This window comes from Antedon mediterranea, chromosome 8 (genome assembly GCF_964355755.1).
Source record: "Antedon mediterranea chromosome 8, ecAntMedi1.1, whole genome shotgun sequence".
NCBI lineage: Eukaryota > Metazoa > Echinodermata > Crinoidea > Comatulida > Antedonidae > Antedon > Antedon mediterranea.
Window position 1 is genome coordinate 9286932 of NC_092677.1, and position 23827 is coordinate 9310758.

The 23827-nt window shown below is 34.8% G+C and overlaps 2 protein-coding genes across 2 annotated transcripts; both read left to right on the forward strand.

The window, feature by feature from the left end:
* The first annotated feature begins 318 nt into the window (after positions 1-318).
* Positions 319-23700, forward strand: LOC140057596 (kinesin-like protein KIF15). The gene is made up of 34 exons (XM_072103312.1): positions 319-334; positions 1680-1695; positions 2040-2211; positions 2338-2414; positions 2572-2609; positions 2794-2891; positions 3386-3565; positions 4036-4137; positions 4395-4628; positions 4738-4796; positions 5062-5125; positions 5239-5362; positions 5503-5603; positions 5815-5976; positions 6491-6698; positions 7105-7226; positions 7618-7797; positions 8316-8504; positions 8893-8988; positions 9086-9170; positions 9613-9743; positions 11770-11847; positions 12145-12261; positions 12607-12762; positions 13137-13223; positions 13470-13697; positions 14034-14162; positions 14748-15005; positions 15351-15448; positions 15541-15666; positions 15811-15882; positions 16390-16483; positions 17493-17624; positions 22733-23700. The coding sequence occupies exons 1-34, from the start codon at positions 319-321 to the stop codon at positions 22838-22840; spliced, it is 4137 nt and encodes a 1378-aa protein (XP_071959413.1). The 3' UTR covers positions 22841-23700.
* LOC140057132 (uncharacterized) lies at positions 18595-22678 on the forward strand. Its single transcript, XM_072102678.1, has 2 exons — positions 18595-22170; positions 22379-22678. The coding sequence occupies exon 1, from the start codon at positions 19342-19344 to the stop codon at positions 22009-22011; it is 2670 nt and encodes an 889-aa protein (XP_071958779.1). The 5' UTR covers positions 18595-19341; the 3' UTR covers positions 22012-22170; positions 22379-22678.
* Positions 23701-23827: the final 127 nt, after the last annotated feature.

Below are 23827 nucleotides of genomic sequence, written 5' to 3' on the forward strand. Positions count from 1 at the left end.
TTATACACAATAATGATTTAAAAATAAATTTAAGTATATTTTAATACTTTAACGTAAATTCGAGACACATTAAAATAAAGTATGTATAAATAAATATTTTACAATCAATTTGTAAATTATAGATTTTAAATATGAATACAATATTATTAAACACTCATCTCATAGTTTTTTGTGAGCCTAATCAGACAGCACACGTCACACATCATAAAAATAATATCGGCGGCGGCAGTTTCGAAAATCGAAATTCCTTCACACTCTGACAACAGAAGGCTAGAAGATCATCAAAGCGAAAAAAAAAAATATAATAACTGATCAATAATGAAAGTAGATTCAGGTAATTCGACTACAAAATGTCTGTAGGCCCTTTCAGTAGGCCTAGGCTAGGCCTCCTAGGCTATATTTTAATTTTATAGTTTTATCTAAGCTAGCTAGGCTAGGCCTAGCCTAGTAGCTAGCTAGCTAGGCCTAGGCAGGCTACTTCCTTTAGGCCCTAGCTAGGCCCGGTGATTCCTAGCTAGGAGGCCTAGGCTAGGCTAGACCTAGTAGCCACTAGGCCAGCCCACGAAATTCAGAAAAAAGAAGGTCGGCAAAAAATTGCCGACCTTAAATTCGCCAAGGTCGGCAGTCTCGGCAGTTCTAAAAATAGAAAATTCACCCCAAGCAAGGCCTAAACCTCTTGCTAACCTAAAAGGCCTAGCTAGGCCTAGCCTCCCTAGCTATATGTTATGCAAAAAGAACTAGCAAAATTAACTAAAATATAAAAACCTAACACTAAAATCTACAAGATAAATTCTATTTGATAATTAATTGCTGAACATCATGGTTCTGGAGCTAGCCGTACACAGAGCATAGTTGCTTGCTTGGCATAACAGGGTATTCCCCTACACAGGTCTGTGGCGCGCAGCGCTGTGCCCAGCCAGCTTGGTTGATAGAAAAGCATGCAGCTCACACACAAAATGATGTAATGGTTGAGTGAATTCAGGGATCATCTTAATTCCATGGTTTGTTAACTAAACACAACATGGTGGTGAATATGCCTGTTAAAATTTCATTGATACGATCCCTTAAAGTACCATGTTGTTGCTAGGAGGCTTGAAAGGAGGGATCTAGCCTAGTTTCTAGGTCGGCAATCTCTTGCCGTCCTCTGACAATTTAAGGTCGGCAATAAGGTCGGCAATTGCCGATTGCCGACGTGAAATTCGTGGGCTGCTAGGCCTAGTACTTTAGTAGGCTAGACAGACTTCGAAAAATTCCCTGTACTCTACTAGTTAGAGGGCCTACTATAGCCTGGCCCTAGTAGGCTCAGCTAGGAAGTTCTACTCTTAGTTAGGCCTAGCCTCTCCAGGAAAGCTATATGCGCGCCTAGCCCTAGCTAGTAGTAGGGCCTCTAGTAGGCTAGAGAGGGCCTCTATTAGCTAGTAGGAGTAGTAGTAATAATAACGGTAGGGCGGCCTAGCTAGACGTAGTAGGTAGGCCAGGGAGGAAAGGGGCTACTACTAGGCCTACTAGTACTAGCTTCTAGTAGGCACTACTTTAAGCCTAGGATAGGCTAGGCCTAGTACCTAGGAGAATCTGTTTTAAAAATAAACTTTCAAATTAGTTTATTAGGCCTATATTATGTAGCGTAGTAATATGAAATTCAAATATGATTTAAATATTAATATTTTTTTTACTTACAGGTGAAGATGCAAAAAGGTAAATAGGCCTACAATACATTGCATTCACTTCAGATGATTTTCTTTAACCACGTGGTCATGCATGAGTAGAAAGGAATTGTTTATTAAACGTTTTGCAGAGTTTTGTAAAATACTAAACAAACCATAAAAAGACCTAGGCCTATTCCATAAACAAAACACACAAAAATAATTTTGACAAATTTACAAGATGACCAGCATAAAATCCGTTTTGTTGTAACTTTACATTGCTCATTCTACCAAATCTTACACATTAGTGGATGAGTTTTACATAAAGTCTTACATTTTTAGTACAGATTTTCCTCTTGGAACATAAAGAAGTTATAAATTGTTCTTCTGTTACAGTGATGGTGATTCTATAAAGGTATTTTTGAGAATAAGGCCTCCTTCAGAGAATGATTTAAATCTTGGAAAATGTCTGGAAGTCTGCCCTCCAGATACTGTATGCGTCCAGGCTGTAAAACCAGAAAAGAAAGCCTATCGGTTTGACCATGTAGCTGATGAAAATACAACTCAGGTTGGTAACATTAGATTTTAAATTTATTGACATCAATAACTCCCCCAAAGTAAATAAATATGAGATTTAACTCACTCATTTCCACCATAATACACACACTAACTTGGGTTAACATTATTTTGACAGGAATTTGTGTTTAATGCTGTTGGTAGAAAAACAGTGGAGAGCTGTATTGCTGGTTACAATGGTACCATATTTGCATAGTAAGTTTTTGTTAATTATTATTTAATATGTTCTCAGTATCTTTTTTATTATACATTTACTGTAATATCTTATTGAATTTCAAGATTTGAAACAAAAAACCAAACAAATAATACTTTATTCTAAACCCCAGCGTCAAATTTTTTGTTTTTGCTTTAGTGGTCAGACTGGCTCAGGGAAGACTTTTACAATGATGGGTAACCAAGTTTTTCATTATGGCAATATATATTTTAATTGTTCATATTATTATGCTATGTACAATAATTGAATAATATGTGTATGAGTATTATAAACTAAATTAGATACTATTACTGTATCTGGTTTTATATTTATTATTTTCCAGTATTAATGCAGCTTCTTATATTATTTTGTGTAACTCAGGTCCCTCGGAAGAAGAGAATTTTGAACACCCATTGCGAGGTGTTGTTCCTCGCAGTATTGACTATTTGTTTAGTTTGATTGAAAGAGAGAGAGAAAAGGTATGCTTGTGTAATTCAGCTATGATTTGTTGGAAATAATGTACTTGTCAATGGTATGACCCTTTATACATGACCCCCAAGAGAGTCATTTACAAATAATTATTGATGCAGGGGTGCTGCGCAGCAAAAAACCTAGATGGTACTTCACATCAATAAACAATGGTGTATCAATGTCTGTCTTTTTACCACCCACCATATCATTAACAACATGGTCACATTGTATCAAAATTGGTGCGTCATGGTCACCTGAGAGAAAGTCACTTTTTTGACGCAGAGGTGTGTCATGGTATTCATATGACGTACATCAGACAAATGATGCACCTCTCCCGGGGGTCATATAGTGGGTCATATAGTGGGTCATACAATTGACAAGTACATAACCTCTATACACCTTTAACTACTCTAAAAATACACAGAGGTTAAAAGATTCATATTAAGTATCTTATATTCTCTGTTAATGACGTAATGAATTTCAACATTTTGTTAATTTTTAGCGTGGAGATCAATTTGAATTTTCGTGTAAATGTTCATTTCTGGAGATATACAAAGAGCAGGTGTTTGACCTTCTTGACCATGCTTCAAACTGCCTGCAGCTGAGAGAAAATGTTAAGCATGGTGTGTATGCAGATGGACTTATTGAAAACCTTGTCAGCAGTCCTCATGATGCTTATCAGGTTTGTGTGGAAATTTAATAAAAAATCATTGTTGGTTAATCATCACTTCTGAACCTTTTTCCATGCTTCAATCCCTGCCAAAATAAGGAAATTCATTCTCTAAGCTAGCCCCAGTATTCTGGTCAACTGCGCTGATTACTGGCTGCAATATTATAGAAGTATATTTCCATATGTGGAAAAAAACAGGGTAATAATGTGAAAACTTCATTTGAACATATATACAGTATATGGAATTTGTGCTATATAAATAATACATTATAAGTTTTAATCCAAATTTACCAAATATCTGAAAACACTATTGATATTACCTTTTGTGCAGCCTTTGTTGGTTTGCATTTTTTTATGTTTGCTTAGTTAAGTCCCTTTTTATATTCATTTCATCATATTGTTATTAATAAAATTATTTTAGAAATAAATGTTTAGTATTCATAACTTTAGAACATAGCTATACTTCATATTATATGTTGTAGGTTTTGTGTAGAGGATGGTTGAACCGTCGAGTTGCTGCCACATCAATGAACCGTGAAAGTTCTAGGAGTCACGCCGTCTTCACTGTATCTATTGAAACAAAGGTATAGTATTCATATTTACTCAATGAATGTAGTTTATTCCATGAAGATTTGTATAAAAAAACAGGAGAGTTTAAGTGGAGTAAGGATGTAAAGAAAGGATTTGCCAAAATATGGTAGTGATATGAGATCATCATATATGGGCATACCACCTTTTTTTGTCACATAAAGTTTGAATTGATAGTGTAGACAGGGCTTAATTTTATGCTTAAATATGGTAGTGATATTATTTGATTATTTTTTTAAAATTTGTCTTTAAGGAAAAACAAGGAAACGTGAGCAACCTTCGAGTATCTCATCTACACATGGTGGATTTAGCCGGCAGTGAACGTCAGAAGGATACACAGGCAGTCGGTACAAGAATAAAAGAAGCAGGCAGTATTAACTCATCATTGTCAGTGTTAGGCCGCGTGATCACAGCACTTGTTGATATCGGACAAGGAAAAAATCGATATGTGCCATACAGGGAGTCAAAACTTAGCTTTCTTCTGAGGGTATGTTGAACTTTTAATAATGCACTTAGTTAGAATGAAGACCGAAAAAAAATAGTCGAGACCAAAATCAAAATAACTATGTAATTATTGTTTTTGTTATTATTTTCAGGATGCATTGGGTGGCAACACAAAGACGTTTATTATTGCAAATGTTCATCCTGGTTCTCGGTAATTTATCTCTAATTTTATTTAATAATAATTAATATTATTTTCCATTGCTATATTTATTTTCAATACATTTTAGGGCCCATTCAGACATAGTTATTTACCCAGTAAGTTGGTTTCATGGGTACAGTTATCATGGGTAGGAAAAAACTTACCCAGGTAAATAACTAAGCTTGAGCGCTTTGGTAAATACAGTATGTGTGCTTAACAAATATTATTAAAAAGAGTAAAATTACCGGACGCAATGTTTTCTGCTGTGTTTTTTTAGTCAAATTGGTGAAACCATATCAACTTTGAATTTTGCAAGAAGAGCTAAAATGATTAAAAACCGGGTAAGTACATAAAGTAAATTTTCTGTACACCACTTTCAATTTTATGCTTAAATAATACAAAAATGCGTTTATTCATTCTGTTGTTTAATCTATTAGTTTTTTTTATCCTATAGGCCGTGATAAATCAAGATACCCAAGGTAGTGTGGTACAGCTACATGCTGAGATTAAGAGGCTCAAGGATAAGCTTAGTCAATATTCATCTGGTGTAATCCCCACTAATCCAGTCGATAACACAGGTCAGGCCAACACGAAATCGAGAAAAAACTGAAAAGTTTTGTATCCATTTTAGTGTTTTAATTGTTAGTATTTATTTACTCTTTTTGTTGTATTTTAAATGAATGAATAAAAAAAAATATCTTCTTTTTGTTAAACATAGAGATCGGACCAGTTTCTTCCAAGGGTTGTGATACCAATAAATGGCAGACATGTTTCTTTGAGGCTATGCTTTTGTGGGAGAAAAGTGACATGGCCAACAAAGTAAGGCTTCTTAGTTTGTATTTACTTTCTCACCAATTACAAGAACACCCATCCTTTCTAAACTCATCATAAGTGTAAGTTACAGAAAATTACTAGGACAGGATTGAACCAACACTCTGATAAGGGATGACATTTCCTGCCAAGCTACAGTGCCACATTGCCTACCTGAATTATTTCTTTTTTACGGTACACATTTTTTTTTTCTATTTAGACATTGACAAGAAAAATTTCACAGCTTCAGAACTTGTGCAAGAAAAAGGATAACTTTCTGATGTCAAACAAGATGGTGATTAAGTTGCGAGAGAGTGCCCTCAGTAGATTTCAAGAAGCACAGAAGGAGAAATTGACATTAGATGACAGAGACAACAGGATTGTAAGGCTTCTTCTGGTATCATGTCTGGTTGATGACCATTGTTCTCCAGAGTTCCCTGTTATATTATATGCAGTTTGAATGAAATTGTTGGTGGTGCTGAGTGTTAAGCTCTGTCTACACTTTTAAACTTAAAAATATATAGACATAATGATGTTATATCACTACCATATTTGTGCATTGCACACTTTTTTTTTTGATAGTGTAGATAGAGCTTTATTGATTGTAGAGAGATAGTCAAATGTTCAGAGTCCTGTTAATTTTAGTAGTCTTGGTTTTAAAAAAATGTATAAGTACATATAAAATGTCATTTTTATACAGTTATTCTGCACATGCACACATGTTCCTGACTATGCGCATAATAATTGTCAGACGAATTAGTAGTATTTATGGATGTTGCTAAAACAGTCCTGCTGTTCAAACTACTGTTCATTTCTTTAAAAAATTCTTCATACATTTATTTATACCACATAATTATACATTTTATAGATCTTTTTAAATCTTTATTACAACATAGGAGGACCTACAGAAAGAGATTGGGCATCTAAAAAAACAATTAGAGCATAACCCAACCGTTGCAAAGTTTGCAATGGAGAACTCGCACTTACGATCAGAATTGAAAGCCCTACAGGCATCAGGTGCTGTTTTAAGTATAAAAGAAGAAACATTGAAACACAAAGAACGACTACAGAAGCAGTTTCAAGAGCTTACTAGTGAGATTGATGGTATGTAGTTAACCAGATTATAGTTTTTTTAACCAGGTTATAGTTTTTTAACCAGGTTATAGTTTTTTTAACTAGGGTATAGTTTTTTAACCAGGTTATAGTTTTTTAACCAGTGTATTGTTTTTTAACCAGGTTATAGTTTTTTAAACAGGGTATAGTTTTTTAACCAGGGTATTGTTTTTTTAACCAGGGTATAGTTTTGTAACTAGGTTATAGTTTTTAACCAGGGTATAGTTTTTTAACCAGGTTATAGTTTTTTAACTAGGGTGTAGTTTTTTAATCGGGGTGTAGTTTTTTTAACCAGGTTATATAGTATTTTAACCAGGTTATAATTTTGTTATTGCATGTTATGCTGTCTTATTTTGTAAACTTAAGAATGTCATGCTTTTTGGGTTTTTTTTTAAAGAATTAAAGAAGACTGGTAACACACCCTCAAGTGCTACTCAGGGACGAGAAGGCAACACAGCGGTGGCTACGGTTGAGCGGTTTCGTTCGCAGATAGACAAACTTACCACACAGTTAATTGCAGTAAGTTTAAATTTTGTTTACTTTTGTTTTTATGTGGTTACTTATTTCTTCAAGATTGTCATATCTGAGGTGCTGAATCCAAAACAGTTAGGTTAGGTGCCATTTTCATTTTTACATTCTGCTGCTGTTTTAAAATTACTGTACTATGTTAAACCATGTGACATCACCAACCACTGAAATGTAACCACCAAAGCCTTTTTCCCACTAGCTAATCGCAAATTCCTGAGTTATAATTGGTTGCACATTGTTCCAGGTTACAAAAATAAGATGAACATATAATATGCATGTGCAATCAATTTGTCTAGTGGAAAACTGCCTTAACAGAAAGTCAAATTGCATCATTATGCTCATCATTAGTTGGTCAATTGAAAATTTATTTACTTTGCATTAGGCTAAACAAGAACTTTCGGAACAAGTAGAGCTGCACAAACACAAACAGGTTGAGTTGGAGTCACAAGTCGCAGCAGAGCGCAAAACCAACAAAGAACTGCAGCATGCTCTCAATGCTATCAAGTTAACCAGCAAGATGGAAAGAGATGAAATTAATGATCTACACTTGCAAACTATTAAGGTGAGTCTTCATAATACTGCTGTCATAACACTAGAATGTCTGTTTCTACCATAATATGATGGAATATGATGATATACAACGTTTTCAAATCAGCTTAGGAGTACAATAAAGTATGATTAACCCAGGAGCGGTTGCAGGATTTTGAGATGGGGGTGGGGGCATGACACGCTGAGTCACAGCCACAGCGCCCCCCCCCCCCCATGCCATAAACATGTGCAAACCTACATATTACTTTGACATCGCAGGCATGGGGTTTAGCGCCTAGTCAGCACACTGAGTGCGTTGGACTGTTTGACCAATTGTCAATAAAAATGATTACTGAAGTATTGGTTTTCATCAAATTATAAGTACATTTATAACTATGTGGATTGTCATAGATGTTTTTTGTTTTGGGGCTGTGGGCATGTCATGGGTGGGATGTTTTCCTCATCCATAAAAAACCCTAACTACGAGCATCTGGATGGTAGATGGTATTATAAAGCTTCCACTAAGGATCAATTATCATACCTATTTTTCAGACAATTACTACACCCAAGAAAGCTAGCTACCACTTGAGATCTAGATTGATAATGCAAGCTAAAGACAACACGCCAGGTGTACCAGAGTTTAACTTAGAAGAAGATGGTGGGATATTAGGAGAGAAAATGCCTGACCACATGGTGGAACAGTGCAATGAGGCATTGACGGATGAAGTTAAGAAATTACAGGTAAAATATTTGAAAGTGACTAACAGAGCAATGGCTCTGTCAACACAACATGTTTCTTTTTCCCCCATCAGCACATGAGACCATGTTCTTAGTTTTCTATGCCAATAACACAAAAAGAATTAAACAGCACAGTTGACCTTGTCAATAGAAAATAAGACAGACACACTGTTGACCTTGTTGATAGGAATTTCATGCACGTTTGAAAGTCCTGATAGCCATCACACAAAATAATGACTATCGGCATGTCTATGCTGATAGAATCTATCACTACATTACATAAGACCGTGCCTATAGACTACTTTAAATTATACATTCTTTTATTACTTATATATGTAATGCATTCAGTTAATATTAATTATTCAACGGTTGTTGTTGCAATTTCTTTCAGAATAAAAACAATGAATTATTACAACTACTTGAAAAAACAGACACAGAATGCTTCAACTTAAAACAAACAGTTTCACAAACAGAGCAACTTAACCAGGTGAGATAAGAGAATCATTTTGTAAAAATAAATTTGAAATACCTTTCTTCTAAAACCTATATGGCATAATTTTTTTATAATTTTGTTTGTTCTATAGAGGCTTGAACAAGGACGTATTCAACTAACCAATCAAATCAGTTCTCTTACAACACAACTGGAAACTGTAACTAATCAATTCGAAGGTAGCGCTTTCTATAAAAAAAGTTTCTTATTTCAAGCAATGTGGCCTGTGCATTAATATCTTATCACACATTGAATTGTAACCTAGATACCATATTTATTCGAAAAAAGGGCCCCAGAGCATTTATTGTTCAGTAGGGTTTATAAGAGGAATGCTTATTCGTGGAAGGTGTTTATTTTTTTATTATAATATGGTAACATGTATAATCAAATAAATTCTCCCCAAATATGAAAAAATACAAGACAATTAATATCAAAATATGCTTGGTCTATTCTACAAATAGAAATGTGTTATAATTCAATACTTTGTGTATATGCATGTGGCGGGGCGTTTAATTGGGGTGAGGGGAGGACGTCTATTCAAAATGATGTTCTATGAGGGTGTTTATTCAAATAATTCAAATAAATACGGTATATCTAATACCTAATTAATTTTGTCGATAGTTATCAAATATGAATCAGAAGATTTTAAAGTATTATTACCGCTAGCCTACAAAGAACTTGATGAAAAGAAGAAAGAATGTGTACGCATTGAGCATCAAGCGGCAGAAGACATGGATCTACTGCAGGTTAAGGTTTGTAATGTGCTTTCCTAAATATCTGTTCTGTTTGTTACGCAATGTCCAGAATACTATAGACTATATACATTGACTATAGATTCTATGAGAACACTACTTTAAAGCTCAGGTACAGGCATGAATTTTAAATATAATATCTGGTTAATTGTACATAAATCAAGTATTTGTAAAAGGAATCAAGACGAAAAAACATAAATTTCCCTTAAAATGGTCAAATACAAAATTTGGCAAAATTCTGCTATAAAAACCAGGAAGACTTTTTTTCAGTAGTTAGGTAGTTAACCTAATGTAATAACATTTATGGTGACTCCCTAGAAGGTGAAAAAGATGGTGGATATACGGTGGATAATTTTTGCTATAGCATGAAAATAAAAATCTGAAGTTGAATAAAAATACCAGAAATGTAATATTCAAGTTATATTACCTATATTTAGTCATCTGATAACATTTTTTACCACACCGTTTGTTTTTCATAGCTTTTTAAAATTTCTCTCTATTTACAAAATTTGTGTACAAAAGAATAGAGATTTTACTGTGTAATTTGAACTATCCCCCCACTGATAAGAAAGTGCTTGTTTTCTACAAGCTCGTGTAACACAAATAAAATCCCAAAAATTATGAAACATAGGGGAAACTATAGATCGATAATTATTGGAATGTATGATCAATAGAAATTTTTTGCCCGCACCTGTCCTTTAATTCAAATATTGATCAGAACCTATACTGCCCTTTGATACCCAAAAAAGTGTAACCTTAATTTATTATTTAAATTTGTATTTAAAGAGTTTACAACGATTCAGACTTTACAAAAACAATATATTAAGAAATATAACTATAATAATAACAAAATTTTAAAACACAATTCATTAATTTAACATTCTATGTACTAAGGTAGTAATATTTACAAGATAAAAAATGTGCTCAAAGGTTTTTACAAAGAAAATTGGTGTCTTCTAAATAGGGAATGATGTGTGTTAAAACAGATATTTCTCCTTGTTTCTTTCACAGAAAAGTGACACCTTAATGTCCCAAAGGAGGGGCTCTATGTATTTTTTAGCATAAAATAGAACACCTATTGTAGGAGAGTTATCTTAATAAGGGTGTCCCAAAGGAGAGGCTCTATGTATTTTTTAGCATGCAATAGAACACCTATTGTAGGAGCTAACAAGTGTTATCTTAATAAGGGTGTCCCAAAGGAGAGGCTCTATGTATTTTGGAGAATTCAATAGAACACCTATTGTAGGAGAGTTATCTTAATAAGGGTGTCCCAAAGGAGGGGCTCTATGTATTTTTTAGCATGCAATAGAACACCTATTGTAGGAGCTAACAAGTGTTATCTTAATAAGGGTGTCCCAAAGGAGAGGCTCTATGTATTTTGGAGAATTCAATAGAACACCTATTGTAGGAGAGTTATCTTAATAAGGGTGTCCCAAAGGAGGGGCTCTATGTATTTTTTAGCATGCAATAGAACACCTATTGTAGGAGCTAACAAGTGTTATCTTAATAAGGGTGTCCCAAAAAAGAGGCTCTATGTATTTTGGAGAATTCAATAGAACACCTATTGTAGGACCTAACAAGAGTTATCTTAATAAGGGTGTCCCAAAGGAGAGGCTCTATGTATTTTGGAGAATTCAATAGAACACCTATTGTAGGAGAGTTATCTTAATAAGGGTGTCCCAAAGGAGAGGCTCTATGTATTTTTTAGCATACAATAGAACACCTATTGTAGGACCTGACAAGAGTTATCTTAATAAGGGTGTCCCAAAGGAGGGGCTCTATGTATTTTGGAGAATTCAATAGAACACCTATTGTAGGACCTAACAAGAGTTATCTTAATAAGGGTGTCCCAAAAAGGAGGGGTTCTATGTATTTTTTAGCATTCAATAGAAAACCTATTATAGGACCTAACAAGTGTTCTTTTCTCTCTAAAAGTGTCTCCTGAACATGACCTGAATTTACTTGCATGTATGAATGCTTTTCTATTGTAGATTGTAATTGTTCTATATTAATGATTTGTTCACAGGTTTGCCAAGTTGACCACACTATGATGGCAAAGCAGAGAGAACTAGATGAAGTATATGAACAACTTGACCGATTACAGGTGCAATGAGCTTTGAACTAGTCTCTCATAATGTTTCTACACTAAGTAGATCTCCTGGCTTGTTGCTATGTCCAATATTATTTTATGGCTGGTTCTGTATTATTACGATTCTGTTTTCAGTGTTGCATTAAATGTACTGATGTAGTAATCACGTGAAAAATGAACAAAGCACATACATATCGTCACCGTCTTCATGTCAGTATGTTCACAATACAATGATTCAAAAATGGGTATCACAGGCATTATAATGACAGAGGTTTGCGCCAATGTATAAATTATTAAAGTTGTCTTTTGTAGGATGATAATGTAGCATTGCAAGCAGAAGTATCTGTGAATGAGCAACAGACTGATAACCTACAAGCACAGTTAAATGAAAAGACTGGACAAAACTTACAGCTTGAGTCCGAGGTTCAGGTAACAAAACTACAGTGCAGTACAGTAAACCTGTAATGTATTTGTATGATATTATTTGAGGAAAAATTCTCTATGAACCCATGGCAGCTACAATGCAGTGCCTAACATGAACAACTGAGATTGACCAGTACACTGGGGTAACTACCTACTACTCCAAAAGATGCACTGGATTCTGATGATGTGTACACTGGACCAGTTTTAAGTTCTTTTCCGAGAAGAGTTGTTCTACCACCAGAACAATGGTTGAGAAGAGCCTTGAACCTGTGCCGATATTATTGCTACAGTTTGCAGTCTTGCTTTAATCGGTGACTAATTTTTTGAATTGTGCAACTTTTTCTTTGACAGTCATTGCTTGAAAAACTAGAGTTGGAGATGCAAAAGAGTGGAATGTTGATGAGAGAGATTCAAAGTGAGGCTTCAGAGCAGCAGAAGCAGTTGGTAGAAGAACTGGAAGAGCTACAGGAAACGGCAAACCATAGGAACAAAGTATGCCAGTCACAGGTATGATGCACTAATGATTGTGTTCACATCTGGTAAATAATACAAATGTAAATGTCTGAGAATAAGCTGTCTCTTGCAGTGTAATTTGACTGAATTGCACACACCTGTGGACGACACATTTTCTTCAAACAGCGCTATAATGTCTATTGATGACTACAAGTGACAAGTATGCCCCTTACTCTTTAAAAAGATGCGTTGGGTTTTTTAAGGTTCACTAACTTTCAGTGTTTTAGTCACTAATCCGAGAAGTCTTGAGAAGAGCATGTGTCAATTTTAGGCCAAAATAGTAAACTATCTTCAACATTTATCTTAGCAGGTCATGTCTTATTAGGCCCCCCCAGTTATTGTCCTACAATTTTTTTTATTCCATCCAGCAAGAACAGCTACAAAAGGCAAGAGAAGAATTGTGCACAGCACAATCCACCATCACAACTATGCAAAAACGATCAGATGAAGATAAGGTAATTGTGAATTCTATTCTGGATTAGTATTGAAAGCTTGTATAGTTTTTATTCACTTGCTGAAGTTGTATCCAAATTTTGCTTTCTCTGCAATAAACTGGTTAATTGTTTTTTTCATTAAAATGGGCAAAAGGTGTGAATATAACTTTTTTGTAATGAAAAGTTATGAAATTATAAATATAGTAACCATGAACAGGGGGCATTTAAAAAATATGCAACAACAATTATATTGTTTTTCTTTCACAGGAAGCGGTTTCAAATTTGATGACAACAGTACAGGAATTAAGAGCCGGGAAGCAGAGGTCAGATAGTGACCTTGCATCACTGGAGTCCACTATACAGGATTTAAAAACTCAAAGTGACGAGTTGAAAACAGTTGAAGAACAACAAACGAGCAATTTGCATAAATTGGAGGAAAATATGATAAAGAAAGAGGAAGAGATACAATCACAGAATGCTGCTCATAATATGGAGGTACAATTAAGTTTAAAACAAGCTTTGTCTACACTATCAAATTAGTTTGACAAAAAAAGTGTTATGTGCAAATATGGTAGTGATATGCTTAAATACTGTAGTGATATGACATAATCATGTCTATATATGGGCACATCACATTTTTTTGTCACATAAAGTTTGATAGTGTAGACAGGGCTTTATATAATGGCAGCCTTAGATGAATGATGTCCCAATATTACAGTATTGTCACAGAGGGGGTAGATACTTAATTATTTTTATATTATTTAAGTATTTTGCTGTTCAAAGGAATTAAGCATCTCTTCATACTAGTATTCTAATTTTTTTTTTTAATAGTTGGAGATGTTAAAAGAAGATCTAGATGAGGCTCTAATGCAAGCAGACAGTTTGAGGGAAGCGCTGAGTAAACAGACACAGCTAGCAGTATTGGAACAAGAAGAACAGAAAAAGAAACATGAGGAAGTGGTTAGTATAACATTACATTTAATAGGGATGCAGCAAGAGAAGCATTGGTGTTAAAACATGTACAGCTCTGTCTACACTATCAAACTTTATGTGATGTGTCCATATATGGACATGATGAGGTCGTATCACTACCATATTTGGGCACATCACACTTGTTTGGTCAAACTAGTTTGATAGTGTAGACAGAGCTTAAGGGTGATTATGGGAAAAAAAAAAAAAGTATTTTCAATGACCCATAGCTTCCTTGTGTGGGTGCTATGTTGAAATTATGCTGGGAGGATAACATGAAAATAAGCGCTACTGTAGTCTGGGTGGAAAATTTCTGAATGTAGGTATCTCTACCCAACACATATATATGTATATAGAGTATACACCATAAACAATAATAATCCAAATGAGGTATATTTGGAATAATATGCATAGTAAGATGACACTTTGGTATGTCATTATTGGAGATATATTGTTCCCCTTAAAAAAAAATAGGTTGACTTTGGTTTGATCTTTAAGTATAAGTCCTGTTGTATCTATATTTTATCCTTTGTGTACTTTTGTTTTAATAATAATATTAATACATATATATAATAGATTCGAAAAAAAGACACTGAACTGTCTGAAACAGTGACTATGTATGAAAACAAGCTTAGAAAGATGGAAAGCCAGCAGAAGTCAACAGTGAGTGCAACATCCGAGGTCCAGGCTCAGGCTGACCAGCTTCAGACCTGTATAGACGAACAGGCAGCAGAGCTTGTGGTGCTGAGAGACAGCCAAACCAAAGCTAGGGAGCTTATTGAACAGTTTGAATGCAGTAGAGAAGAAAAAAATAAAGAGATTGACAGCCTTAAGGTATTAAACAGTTTTTTGGGATTTTTTTTTCTAAATCCTTTTCTTTTTTCTTTTTGTATACTCTCCAATGGCGTAACGTCTATGATCACGCTCACTGACTAAACCCAGGAGCCCTGTAGTTTGAGGGGCCCCAGGGCATGAACAGTCAACTGCAACTACTCCGTGTTAGAGGTCCCTTAGGAGTGCTAAACCAGGAACCTACGCCACTGATATTCTCTACATAATTATTTGCAACCATATTTAATGTATTGTGATCTATATTAATAATCTAACATGAACTATTACTACCTAATGGTGGCATGGTTGCAGTGAGTGTATATGATAATGTTGATTTCATCTACACAGGTTGAACTAAAAGAAATTGAATCGTTAAAAATAAAGAATGAAGAATACGAAAATAAATGCCATCAACTACAAATGGAACTGGACGAAACTAATGAACGGTAAAGTTATTTCGTTTTATATAATAAACTAAATATTTGCTTGTACAGTATTAATAATATTAATTTAATAAGTTTCAAAATTCTGTTTGTAGGTTGATGGAAATTAGACACTTATCAGAGGAATTACGAAGTCAGGCAGATCGTGCTAATTATGGATTTGACAGTTCAAACAAGATTAAGGATGAGGTTATTGAAGAGAAATTTGGGCTCTTGAAAGAGTAAGTGCTGTAAATGCTAGTGTTTTCCACCTCTTGTGTACTGTATGTAAAATAGGAACTGTGGAGTGGAGAATCCCACTTGGACATCTTGTCAGGTGATTAGACTGCATGCTAAAAAATTGACTTAGTTATTTTTTATTTTAGAATTGCTGAAATGAAAGAAGTGTTAAACGAAGTTGAAGAAAGTAAAAAACAAATTGCAGGAGAATTAGAGAGGTAAGAGATGTATACAAATATTTCCTGGGCTTTCATTGTTTTATATACCGTACCACGCAATTTGGCAGTAGGCTAGGAATGAATACATAGATTTGATTGGAGTAGGCTTAGCTCCTAGTGGCAGAAAAAAGGCCTGCATTTGATAATATGTAGCTTCAAGATATGTAATACTTTATTCCCAAAGTATACTTTATTTGTTTCTTCATATTTTTACTGGCCGCTAAATTTACTAAATGCTCTCTAAGTCAGCTTGCTACACAATCGTTGCGTCATACGTGTGGCTCTGATTGTATTGAAGATAGAGGAAACAGACATCCACAGTTTAGCCGGTCTATAGTTCAAAGGCATGCCGGTATATAGTGTTTAATATACTGTAGATGTCTTTGTTGACACTACTGTTAGTGTAATTATTAAAAACACCTCAAAGCCTTCAACATTTGCTACAACAGAAGGACAAATAGCAAGTTTAATATGTTGTTAATACTGACATTTCTATTTCCACTATAGAACCAGAGCATTGGAATGTACAGCATTCGAGAAGAAAGGGCAGCTGGAATCCAAACTGGAAGAAATAATGGAAGAAAAATCTCGACTTGAACAGGTATGTGAATTTGTACCCAGTAACATTCATAGTTTCCATTTTGTTTATATAGTTATTGAGTACTTAAATATATCTGTACTTCATTTTTCTTTGAATGTGTTAATGATAATGCTATTATAATGAATTTAATTGCCATAAAAATAGGACAAATTCTTAAGCCTTATGTCCACTTCATATTTGTGGTCCGGAAGTAGTGTTTAGATATCTATATTTAGATACCTCCATTTCTTGATTTCTAAAAGAGAGCATTAAAACTAGTGTACCAATTAGCTAGTCGAGCAAATCAAGTATTTATTTATCAAGTACTTGCAGAAATATATTATTATTTATTGAAGTAATGCTTCCAAACCATAGGTGATTATCAGGTACAGAAATACATTTTTTATTGAACTAATATTTTCAACCATAGGCCATTAAAAGGTTTTTACTGTTAGTCAGAAATAGAATATTTAGAGTACTAGTACTTCCAACAATAGGTTATTATCAGGTACAGAAATTAATTTTTGATTGAACTAATAGTTTCAACCATAGGCCATTAACAGGTCTTTACCATTAGTCAGAAATAGAATAATTATAGTACTAGTACTTCCAACAATAGGTTATTATCGGGTACAGAAATGAATTATTTATTGAGCTGATATTTTCAACTATAGGCCATTATCTTGTCTAGTCAGAAATAGATTATTAAATCATATATGTTTTTATCAGGTAACATGTATATCGAATTAGTGCTTTCAACCAATTACTAGCTCTAGTCAGAAATAAAACATTTATAGTTCTAGTGATATTATATCGCGAGGTCTAGACATAAGTAGAAATAACTAGTACCTTAGATCACCCTTAGAATACCGCCGTAGAAGAACACTAGATACTTTCTCAACCATAGGTTATAGTCACTATTAGAATACTTTCGTCCAATATCATTTAATTAAAATATTCAGCAATAGGCCTACTTCCGGTACTTATTTGTGAATGGAATGTTTTGACCTTTTTTGTAAATTATACACAGGATGTTGAGAAGACTAGGAAAAGCAATGAAGCCCTGAGGACAGAGAATACGAAGCTCGTAGGCCATCAAAACCTAAAGCAAAAAATTCAGCATCACATTCAGATTAAAAAAGAAAATAATCATCTGAGAGAGGTAATTGAACAATTGGAAATATAGTAGCACCCCTATTAAGGGGTGTAACTGCAGCCTACTTATAGGAGGCCCTCTAGAGTTCAGATAGATAAAAAGTAATAAGAGAGAATAAGGGCCTGTTTCTGCTGCAACTGCTCAAAATACGGTATAAAAATACGGTATAAAATACGGTATTTTTTATACCGTATTTTTTAGTACCCCGTTTCTGCTAACAATACTTCTTGGGTGGTCGTGTTAAATTTCATCTTTTTTACCCAAATTGCCATTCATTTATTTGGTCGATAATTAAAAGTCGCAATAAAGGAAGTTTTACGTCTCACTTTCAACAGCCTAGCCCTAGTGATAGAGATGTTGTGAGAGCACAGAAAACATCGTAATGGGGACAATTAATTCATTCCCTCCCCGAGTTATTGTTTTTTGCAATGTTGTACTGCTTTCGCAGGCTCTTCAGCTTTGAGTTTACTTGCTTTGGAGAAAAGTCTATTCCATACTCCTGCTTTATTTTTTTAGAAATGTCTTTATAAATGTGGTTGTCCCTTTTATTAGTTGGCCAGACATTTTAGCTTCCCCACACACATTTATTTAGTAAAACTGTGACGTCTTCGCTCCACATTTTCGCCGAATATATCTATAGGCCTACACGTGTGTAAAGCAGCTGACAGCGACAGAAAATAAAAACACGAATGTTGACCTTTTGTCATGTAAAAAAAAAATACGGTATTTTTTATTGTCAGCAGAAACGGGTACAAAAAATACGGTATAAATTTGTAAATACCGTATTTTATCCACAAATTTTGTGGGGAAAATACGGTATACAAAATACGGTATATTTTTTATGAGCGCAGTTTCTGCTGCCAAAAATATACCGTATATATACGGTATTCAAAAAATACCGTATAATATACGGTATTTAGTTGGCAGCAGAAACAGGGCCTAAGACATTTTTTATGACATAAAGTTTAGAGATAATCATTCTTAAAAGTATCTTTACCATAGGCTCCAATAAGGCTACAAGGTATTTACACATGGTTATTCATGTGATTGTAATTATAACTTATGACTTGTATTTTTAATTAGTTGAGTTTTACTTCATTGCTGAGAGCTAGCCCTAGGCTTTAGGGTATCATGTTCCCCAGCCCCATGAGTCAGACCTGTGCTTGTCTGCCTGTACGATGATGATATGATTAGGCCTACATTGTAATGCTAATCTTTGTTTTATTATAGTTTTCACGGTGTTTATTCAAGTTGCTAATGATACTGTAATTTGTAGAGATACAAGAGATAGTTCAGAGAATAAATAAAGGAACATCAGTATCTACAAAATTTGTAATTTATTTATAATGGACGCCTACGGTAACAGTGAAAACTTAGCTGATGAAAACTCAATGAATCTAAGAGAACAGAGTTACAGACGCCCTACAGCTAAGGCCCTGTCAATTAGCATTGCTACTGAAGTAAAACTGTTGAGTCAAACTCGGAGAAAGGCTCAAGAAGCATCAAGTGAACTAGAGTAGAAGATGTTCCAAGCGACGAATTTGAGATACAAACTGCATTATGCAAAGCTAAAGCTGCATTAAAGGAATATAGTGATGCTTGGTGCGTATTGAATAAATTGTATGCACAAGATAGAGATGGTATTCATCGCGAAGATCACCTGGAGAATGAGAACATATATCTCACCATTGCCAACTCCATCCAAGCTAGTATAACAAGTGCTATGGATAAGGCACATGCATTAGCCCTTGAGTGTCAAGCCTCAAAATCTGCAGCATCAAAGAGTTCATGTCGATCTATTGTTAGCATTAAAGCTCAAGCCGTGGCGAATGCTGCTGCAGCCAACAAAACTGCTCAATTTGTTGAAAAAATGGCTAAACAGAAAGCAGACCTTACAGCAAAGGAAGCTGAAATGGAAATTAAGAAAGCAGAAGCAAGGCTTGAAGAAATAAGGCGGGAAGCACAGCAAAGAACAGAACATGCCAAAGCCGAAGCAGAGTTCAAAGTTTTAGAGGCTAAACCAGCTGCAGCTGTAGAGAATGCACGAGTTGATGCAATTCAACAGGAAATTCAGAACGGATATCGAGAAATTATGACCACCCCACACCAAACCTCAAATGATCATGCACTAAGGTTTCGCAACCTAACCAAACCTCAACCTCTAATGACACAGACACAAGCAACAACAGCCCAACCAACAATGCCTCAAAATCAATCTAGCAGTACCACAGACTTAAACGCTTTAGCAGAAGCCTTTTCTTCAGCCTTCAGTATGAACCGCATACCAGCACCAGAGCCACCAATATTCTATGGCGATCCTCTTAAGTACTATGATTGGAACGCATCCTTTAGATGTTTAATCGAAAATAAAGGAATTTCTAAGGCAGACAGAATTCACTACCTTAAGAGATACATAGGAGGCCCAGCAAAGGAAGTTGTCAGTGGATACTTTCTGCTACCAGGTGAACATGCTTATGAAAACGCTAAAGCAGTTTTAGAAAAAAGATATGGAAATCCATTTATAGTTTCCGAAGCATTTAGAGACAAATTAGACAGCTGGCCAAGGATTCAAGCAAGAGATTACAATGGCCTTAGGCGACTCTCTGACTTTCTGAACCAATGCAACATAGCAATGAAGGAAATGAAAGGCTTGGAAGTTATTAATGACAGCAGAGAAAACCGGAAAATTCTTCAAAAATTACCAGATTGGTTAGTGAATAGATGGCGAAGAAACGCAGTGAGCGCTATGCAAATCAAGGGTAGTTATCCAACATTCAATGACTTTTCCACATTTTTGACGACCGAAGCTGAAATTGTTTGCGATCCTGTTACCTTAATACCAGAAAATGAAACAAAATTCACAGAAAAAAGTTCAAGATATCGAAACCAATCTCAAACGCTAGCCACCAGTATCAGTGGAATGTCATCATGCTTCATGTGTAAAATGAATAACCATCACCTAAGTGACTGCAGAGCGTTTGCCAGAAAACCTGAAACCGAAAAACAGCAATACATCAAGCAAAATGGTCTATGCTTCAGCTGCTTACAACATGGCCATGTGTCAAGGAACTGTAACCAGAAAAGTATTTGTAAAATTTGCCAAAGGAGACATCCAACAAGTCTCCATGTAAAGGAGAGAGATTCAGCTCACGAGATGACTGAAGCACAAATGCAGGTTATCAAGTTACAAGAGACTGTCACTAAGAAAGAGACACTATTGCAGGATTTAGCCACAAAGTATGCTAAGAAAAATGATGAGTTAGCAGAAATTAAAGAAGAAAGAGATCTGGTTAAAAGGAAATCAGATGACGAACTTGCTTATATGAACAAACAACTTCAACAGGCTGTAGCGTCTAATCCACCTAACATTAGTGAACAATTGGCTTTACTACATGCAGAACTTGATGAGACTTATGGACAACAAATTGTTATGATTAAGTCACAGCTGCAGGAAAGACACCAGAATGAAATGCAAGAATTGAAAAAGAAATGCGAAGAAGATGCTGAAACTAATAACAAAATTAGAGATGCATTAGAACAGAATTTAAAGGAACTCCAAGACCAATTAGATGAGAAAGAGATGGACTTAGAGGCTTGTCAGAACATCCAAAAAGACTTTGAAGATCAAGTTGCACTTCTTAATAATCACAACAAGGAACTAACAGAGAAAATGGAGAAAGAAGAAGATGTAACTTTGCAACTTCATCGAGAGCTTGATGAAGCTAACCAAGAAATACAGAAGAAAACTTCAGAGTTAGATGAAAGAGTTACCCAGTTTATTGATGAAAAAGAAAGATTGGAAAATGAATATCGGAAAAGGTTTGAAGATGAAAGTGCCCATCAAGAAGATATCCATCGCATTGCATTAAACCAACAGCGTTCTGAAGTTGTTGCTGAAATTGATCGCAAAATGAAACCCAAAGTAGAAGAAGTTGAAGACCATTTCAAGGTTCAATTCTGTACTGAAAAATCGGACAAAGAGAACGAATTTGTTCAAGAATTCCAGAACATTCGACAGCAGTTAGCAGAATCTCATGCAGAAGAGATTGAAGCTGTTACAAAGAAAATCACAGATGAATTAACTGAAAAGCATGAGATTATGCTAGAGGAGGAAACGAAAAAGCTCTTCAAAGGAATAAATGATATATCTGAAGAGAAGGTATCGACGGAGCAGAATCGGAATAAAGATTGGATTGAAAATCAAGGAAAAGAATTAAAGGAACAAATTGTAAATATAAAAGTCGAGCTTCAACAAGTGAACGAAAAGAATTCAAAAATACAAACTGTTAACTTATTCTTTATAGTTTTGGTAAATATTGTTAATATACTTCCAGTTTTGCATTGCTTGTGTTTATTCTGGCAAGGGTGGGAGTTAAGGTTAAATCATAGATGATTTGGGTGGGAGTGCAACTGCAGCCTACTTACGGGAGGCCCTCTAGAGTTCAGATAGATAAAAAGTAATAAGAGAGAATAAGACATTTTTTATGACATAAAGTTTAAAGATAATCATTGTTAAAAGTATCTTTACCATAGGCTCCAATAAGGCTACAAGGTATTTACACATGGTTATTCATGTGATTGTAATTATAACTTATGACTTGTATTTTTAATTAGTGAGTTTTACTTCATTGCTGAGAGCTAGCCCTAGGCTTTAGGGTATCATGTTCCCCAGCCCCATGAGTCAGACCTGTGCTTGTCTGCCTGTACGATGATGATATGATTAGGCCTACATTGTAATGCTAATCTTTGTTTTATTATAGTTTTCACGGTGTTTATTCAAGTTGCTAATGATACTGTAATTTGTAGAGATACAAGAGATAGTTCAGAGAATAAATAAAGGAACATCAGTATCTACAAAATTTGTAATTTATTTATGATGGACGCCTACGGTAACAAGGGGACACTTTTGGTACCCACAAAGTGTTCCTTTATTTGGGTGTCCACTAAATAGGAGTGTCCATAGACCATATTGACCACAATTTCAACATATATTTCCCTATATTTGTATCATGGGAAAGTGTCACTTGGGGTGTCCCAAATGAAATATACACATTTTGTTTTATTTCTCTTTTTGGAATGTTTACTTTTCTAACTGTACTTTTATTATTTTACAGGAAGTTGCAAGACTTAACGCCGAGCTCCTGAAGCAAGACTTGTTAGACGGCTTCAAACGCAAACGACACTGCAGTCGTAGAGAAGAGCCAGAGTCACATTCGGCATGAATAAAATGATGCCGATATAAATGTATAATTATTTTAGTTTTGATACTGAATATAGCAATTAGTGATACAATTATGTTCCCTCACCTGTTTTCGCTTAGAAATTTAAGTTTGGTACGTTTGAAATAAACAACAGTGGGTGATAATTTCTTTTAAAACTATGTAAGAGTAAAAAAATTGTATTAACCATAGAGATTATTTCTATATGTATTAACTGTTAATATTAGGACATTTTAGTTTATTACACTGTATATATGATTCCCCTACGTGTACAAAACAATATAAGCATATTTCATACATTAGGAAGAGGTTAGACAAAGGGCATGGTTTAGTCTAGTTTCTAGACCGAAATTAGTAAAACGATGACTATTTTGGGACATATGGTGTTTGATACATAATACATGGGCTGACAAGCATTTGATCATAATCCACATCTAAAGATAGATATTAAATTATATACCCTTATTAATTATTAACTTCATCTTCAACTTCCTTTCATCATTTCTTTTTACATACAACAGATCAGATAATACATCGCGTTGTGATTGATCCAATTACTTGTGCTGCACTTGCATCCAAATGGAAACCCAATCGTTGGGCTGCTAGTCTCATTATTTCCTACTAATCAATAACATCTTCTCATTGGTCAGTCCATCATCTTTTGGCGCCTACTATCAGTTCATTATCATTATGACGTCATTACAGCATCTTTTGCTGTACCCCGAGTATCGTACATTCGTGCTTGTTAATCTAGCATCCTTATTAATAGAGTATCTCCCAATTATGTGCCAATGCATGTAATCATGTCCAATTATTGTTATAAAGTAGGGTAGCAGGGAGTGACAACTGCTTAATCCTTTAAAGATGTATTGTCCCCCAAAATCATGAAAAATAAAGATTTTTAAAATCGGACTTTGAATAGGCCATTTTGCAGTTTTAATGAAGTTGTTCACTTCCATAATAAAAAAAAACGGGGGGAAAAATTATTTC

What these genes read in the sequence shown, in the direction of transcription:
- LOC140057596 (XM_072103312.1), top strand. An exon ending in TGGATCTACTGCAGGTTAAG is followed by an intron (nt 9,744 to 11,769) that starts GTTTGTAATGTG and finishes ATTTGTTCACAG; the next exon opens with GTTTGCCAAGTTGACCACAC. An exon ending in ACAAAGTATGCCAGTCACAG is followed by an intron (nt 12,763 to 13,136) that starts GTATGATGCACT and finishes TATTCCATCCAG; the next exon opens with CAAGAACAGCTACAAAAGGC.
- LOC140057132 (XM_072102678.1), top strand. Translation starts at nt 19,342, where the DNA reads ATGGATAAGGCACATGCATTAGCCCTTGAGTGTCAAGCCTCAAAATCT.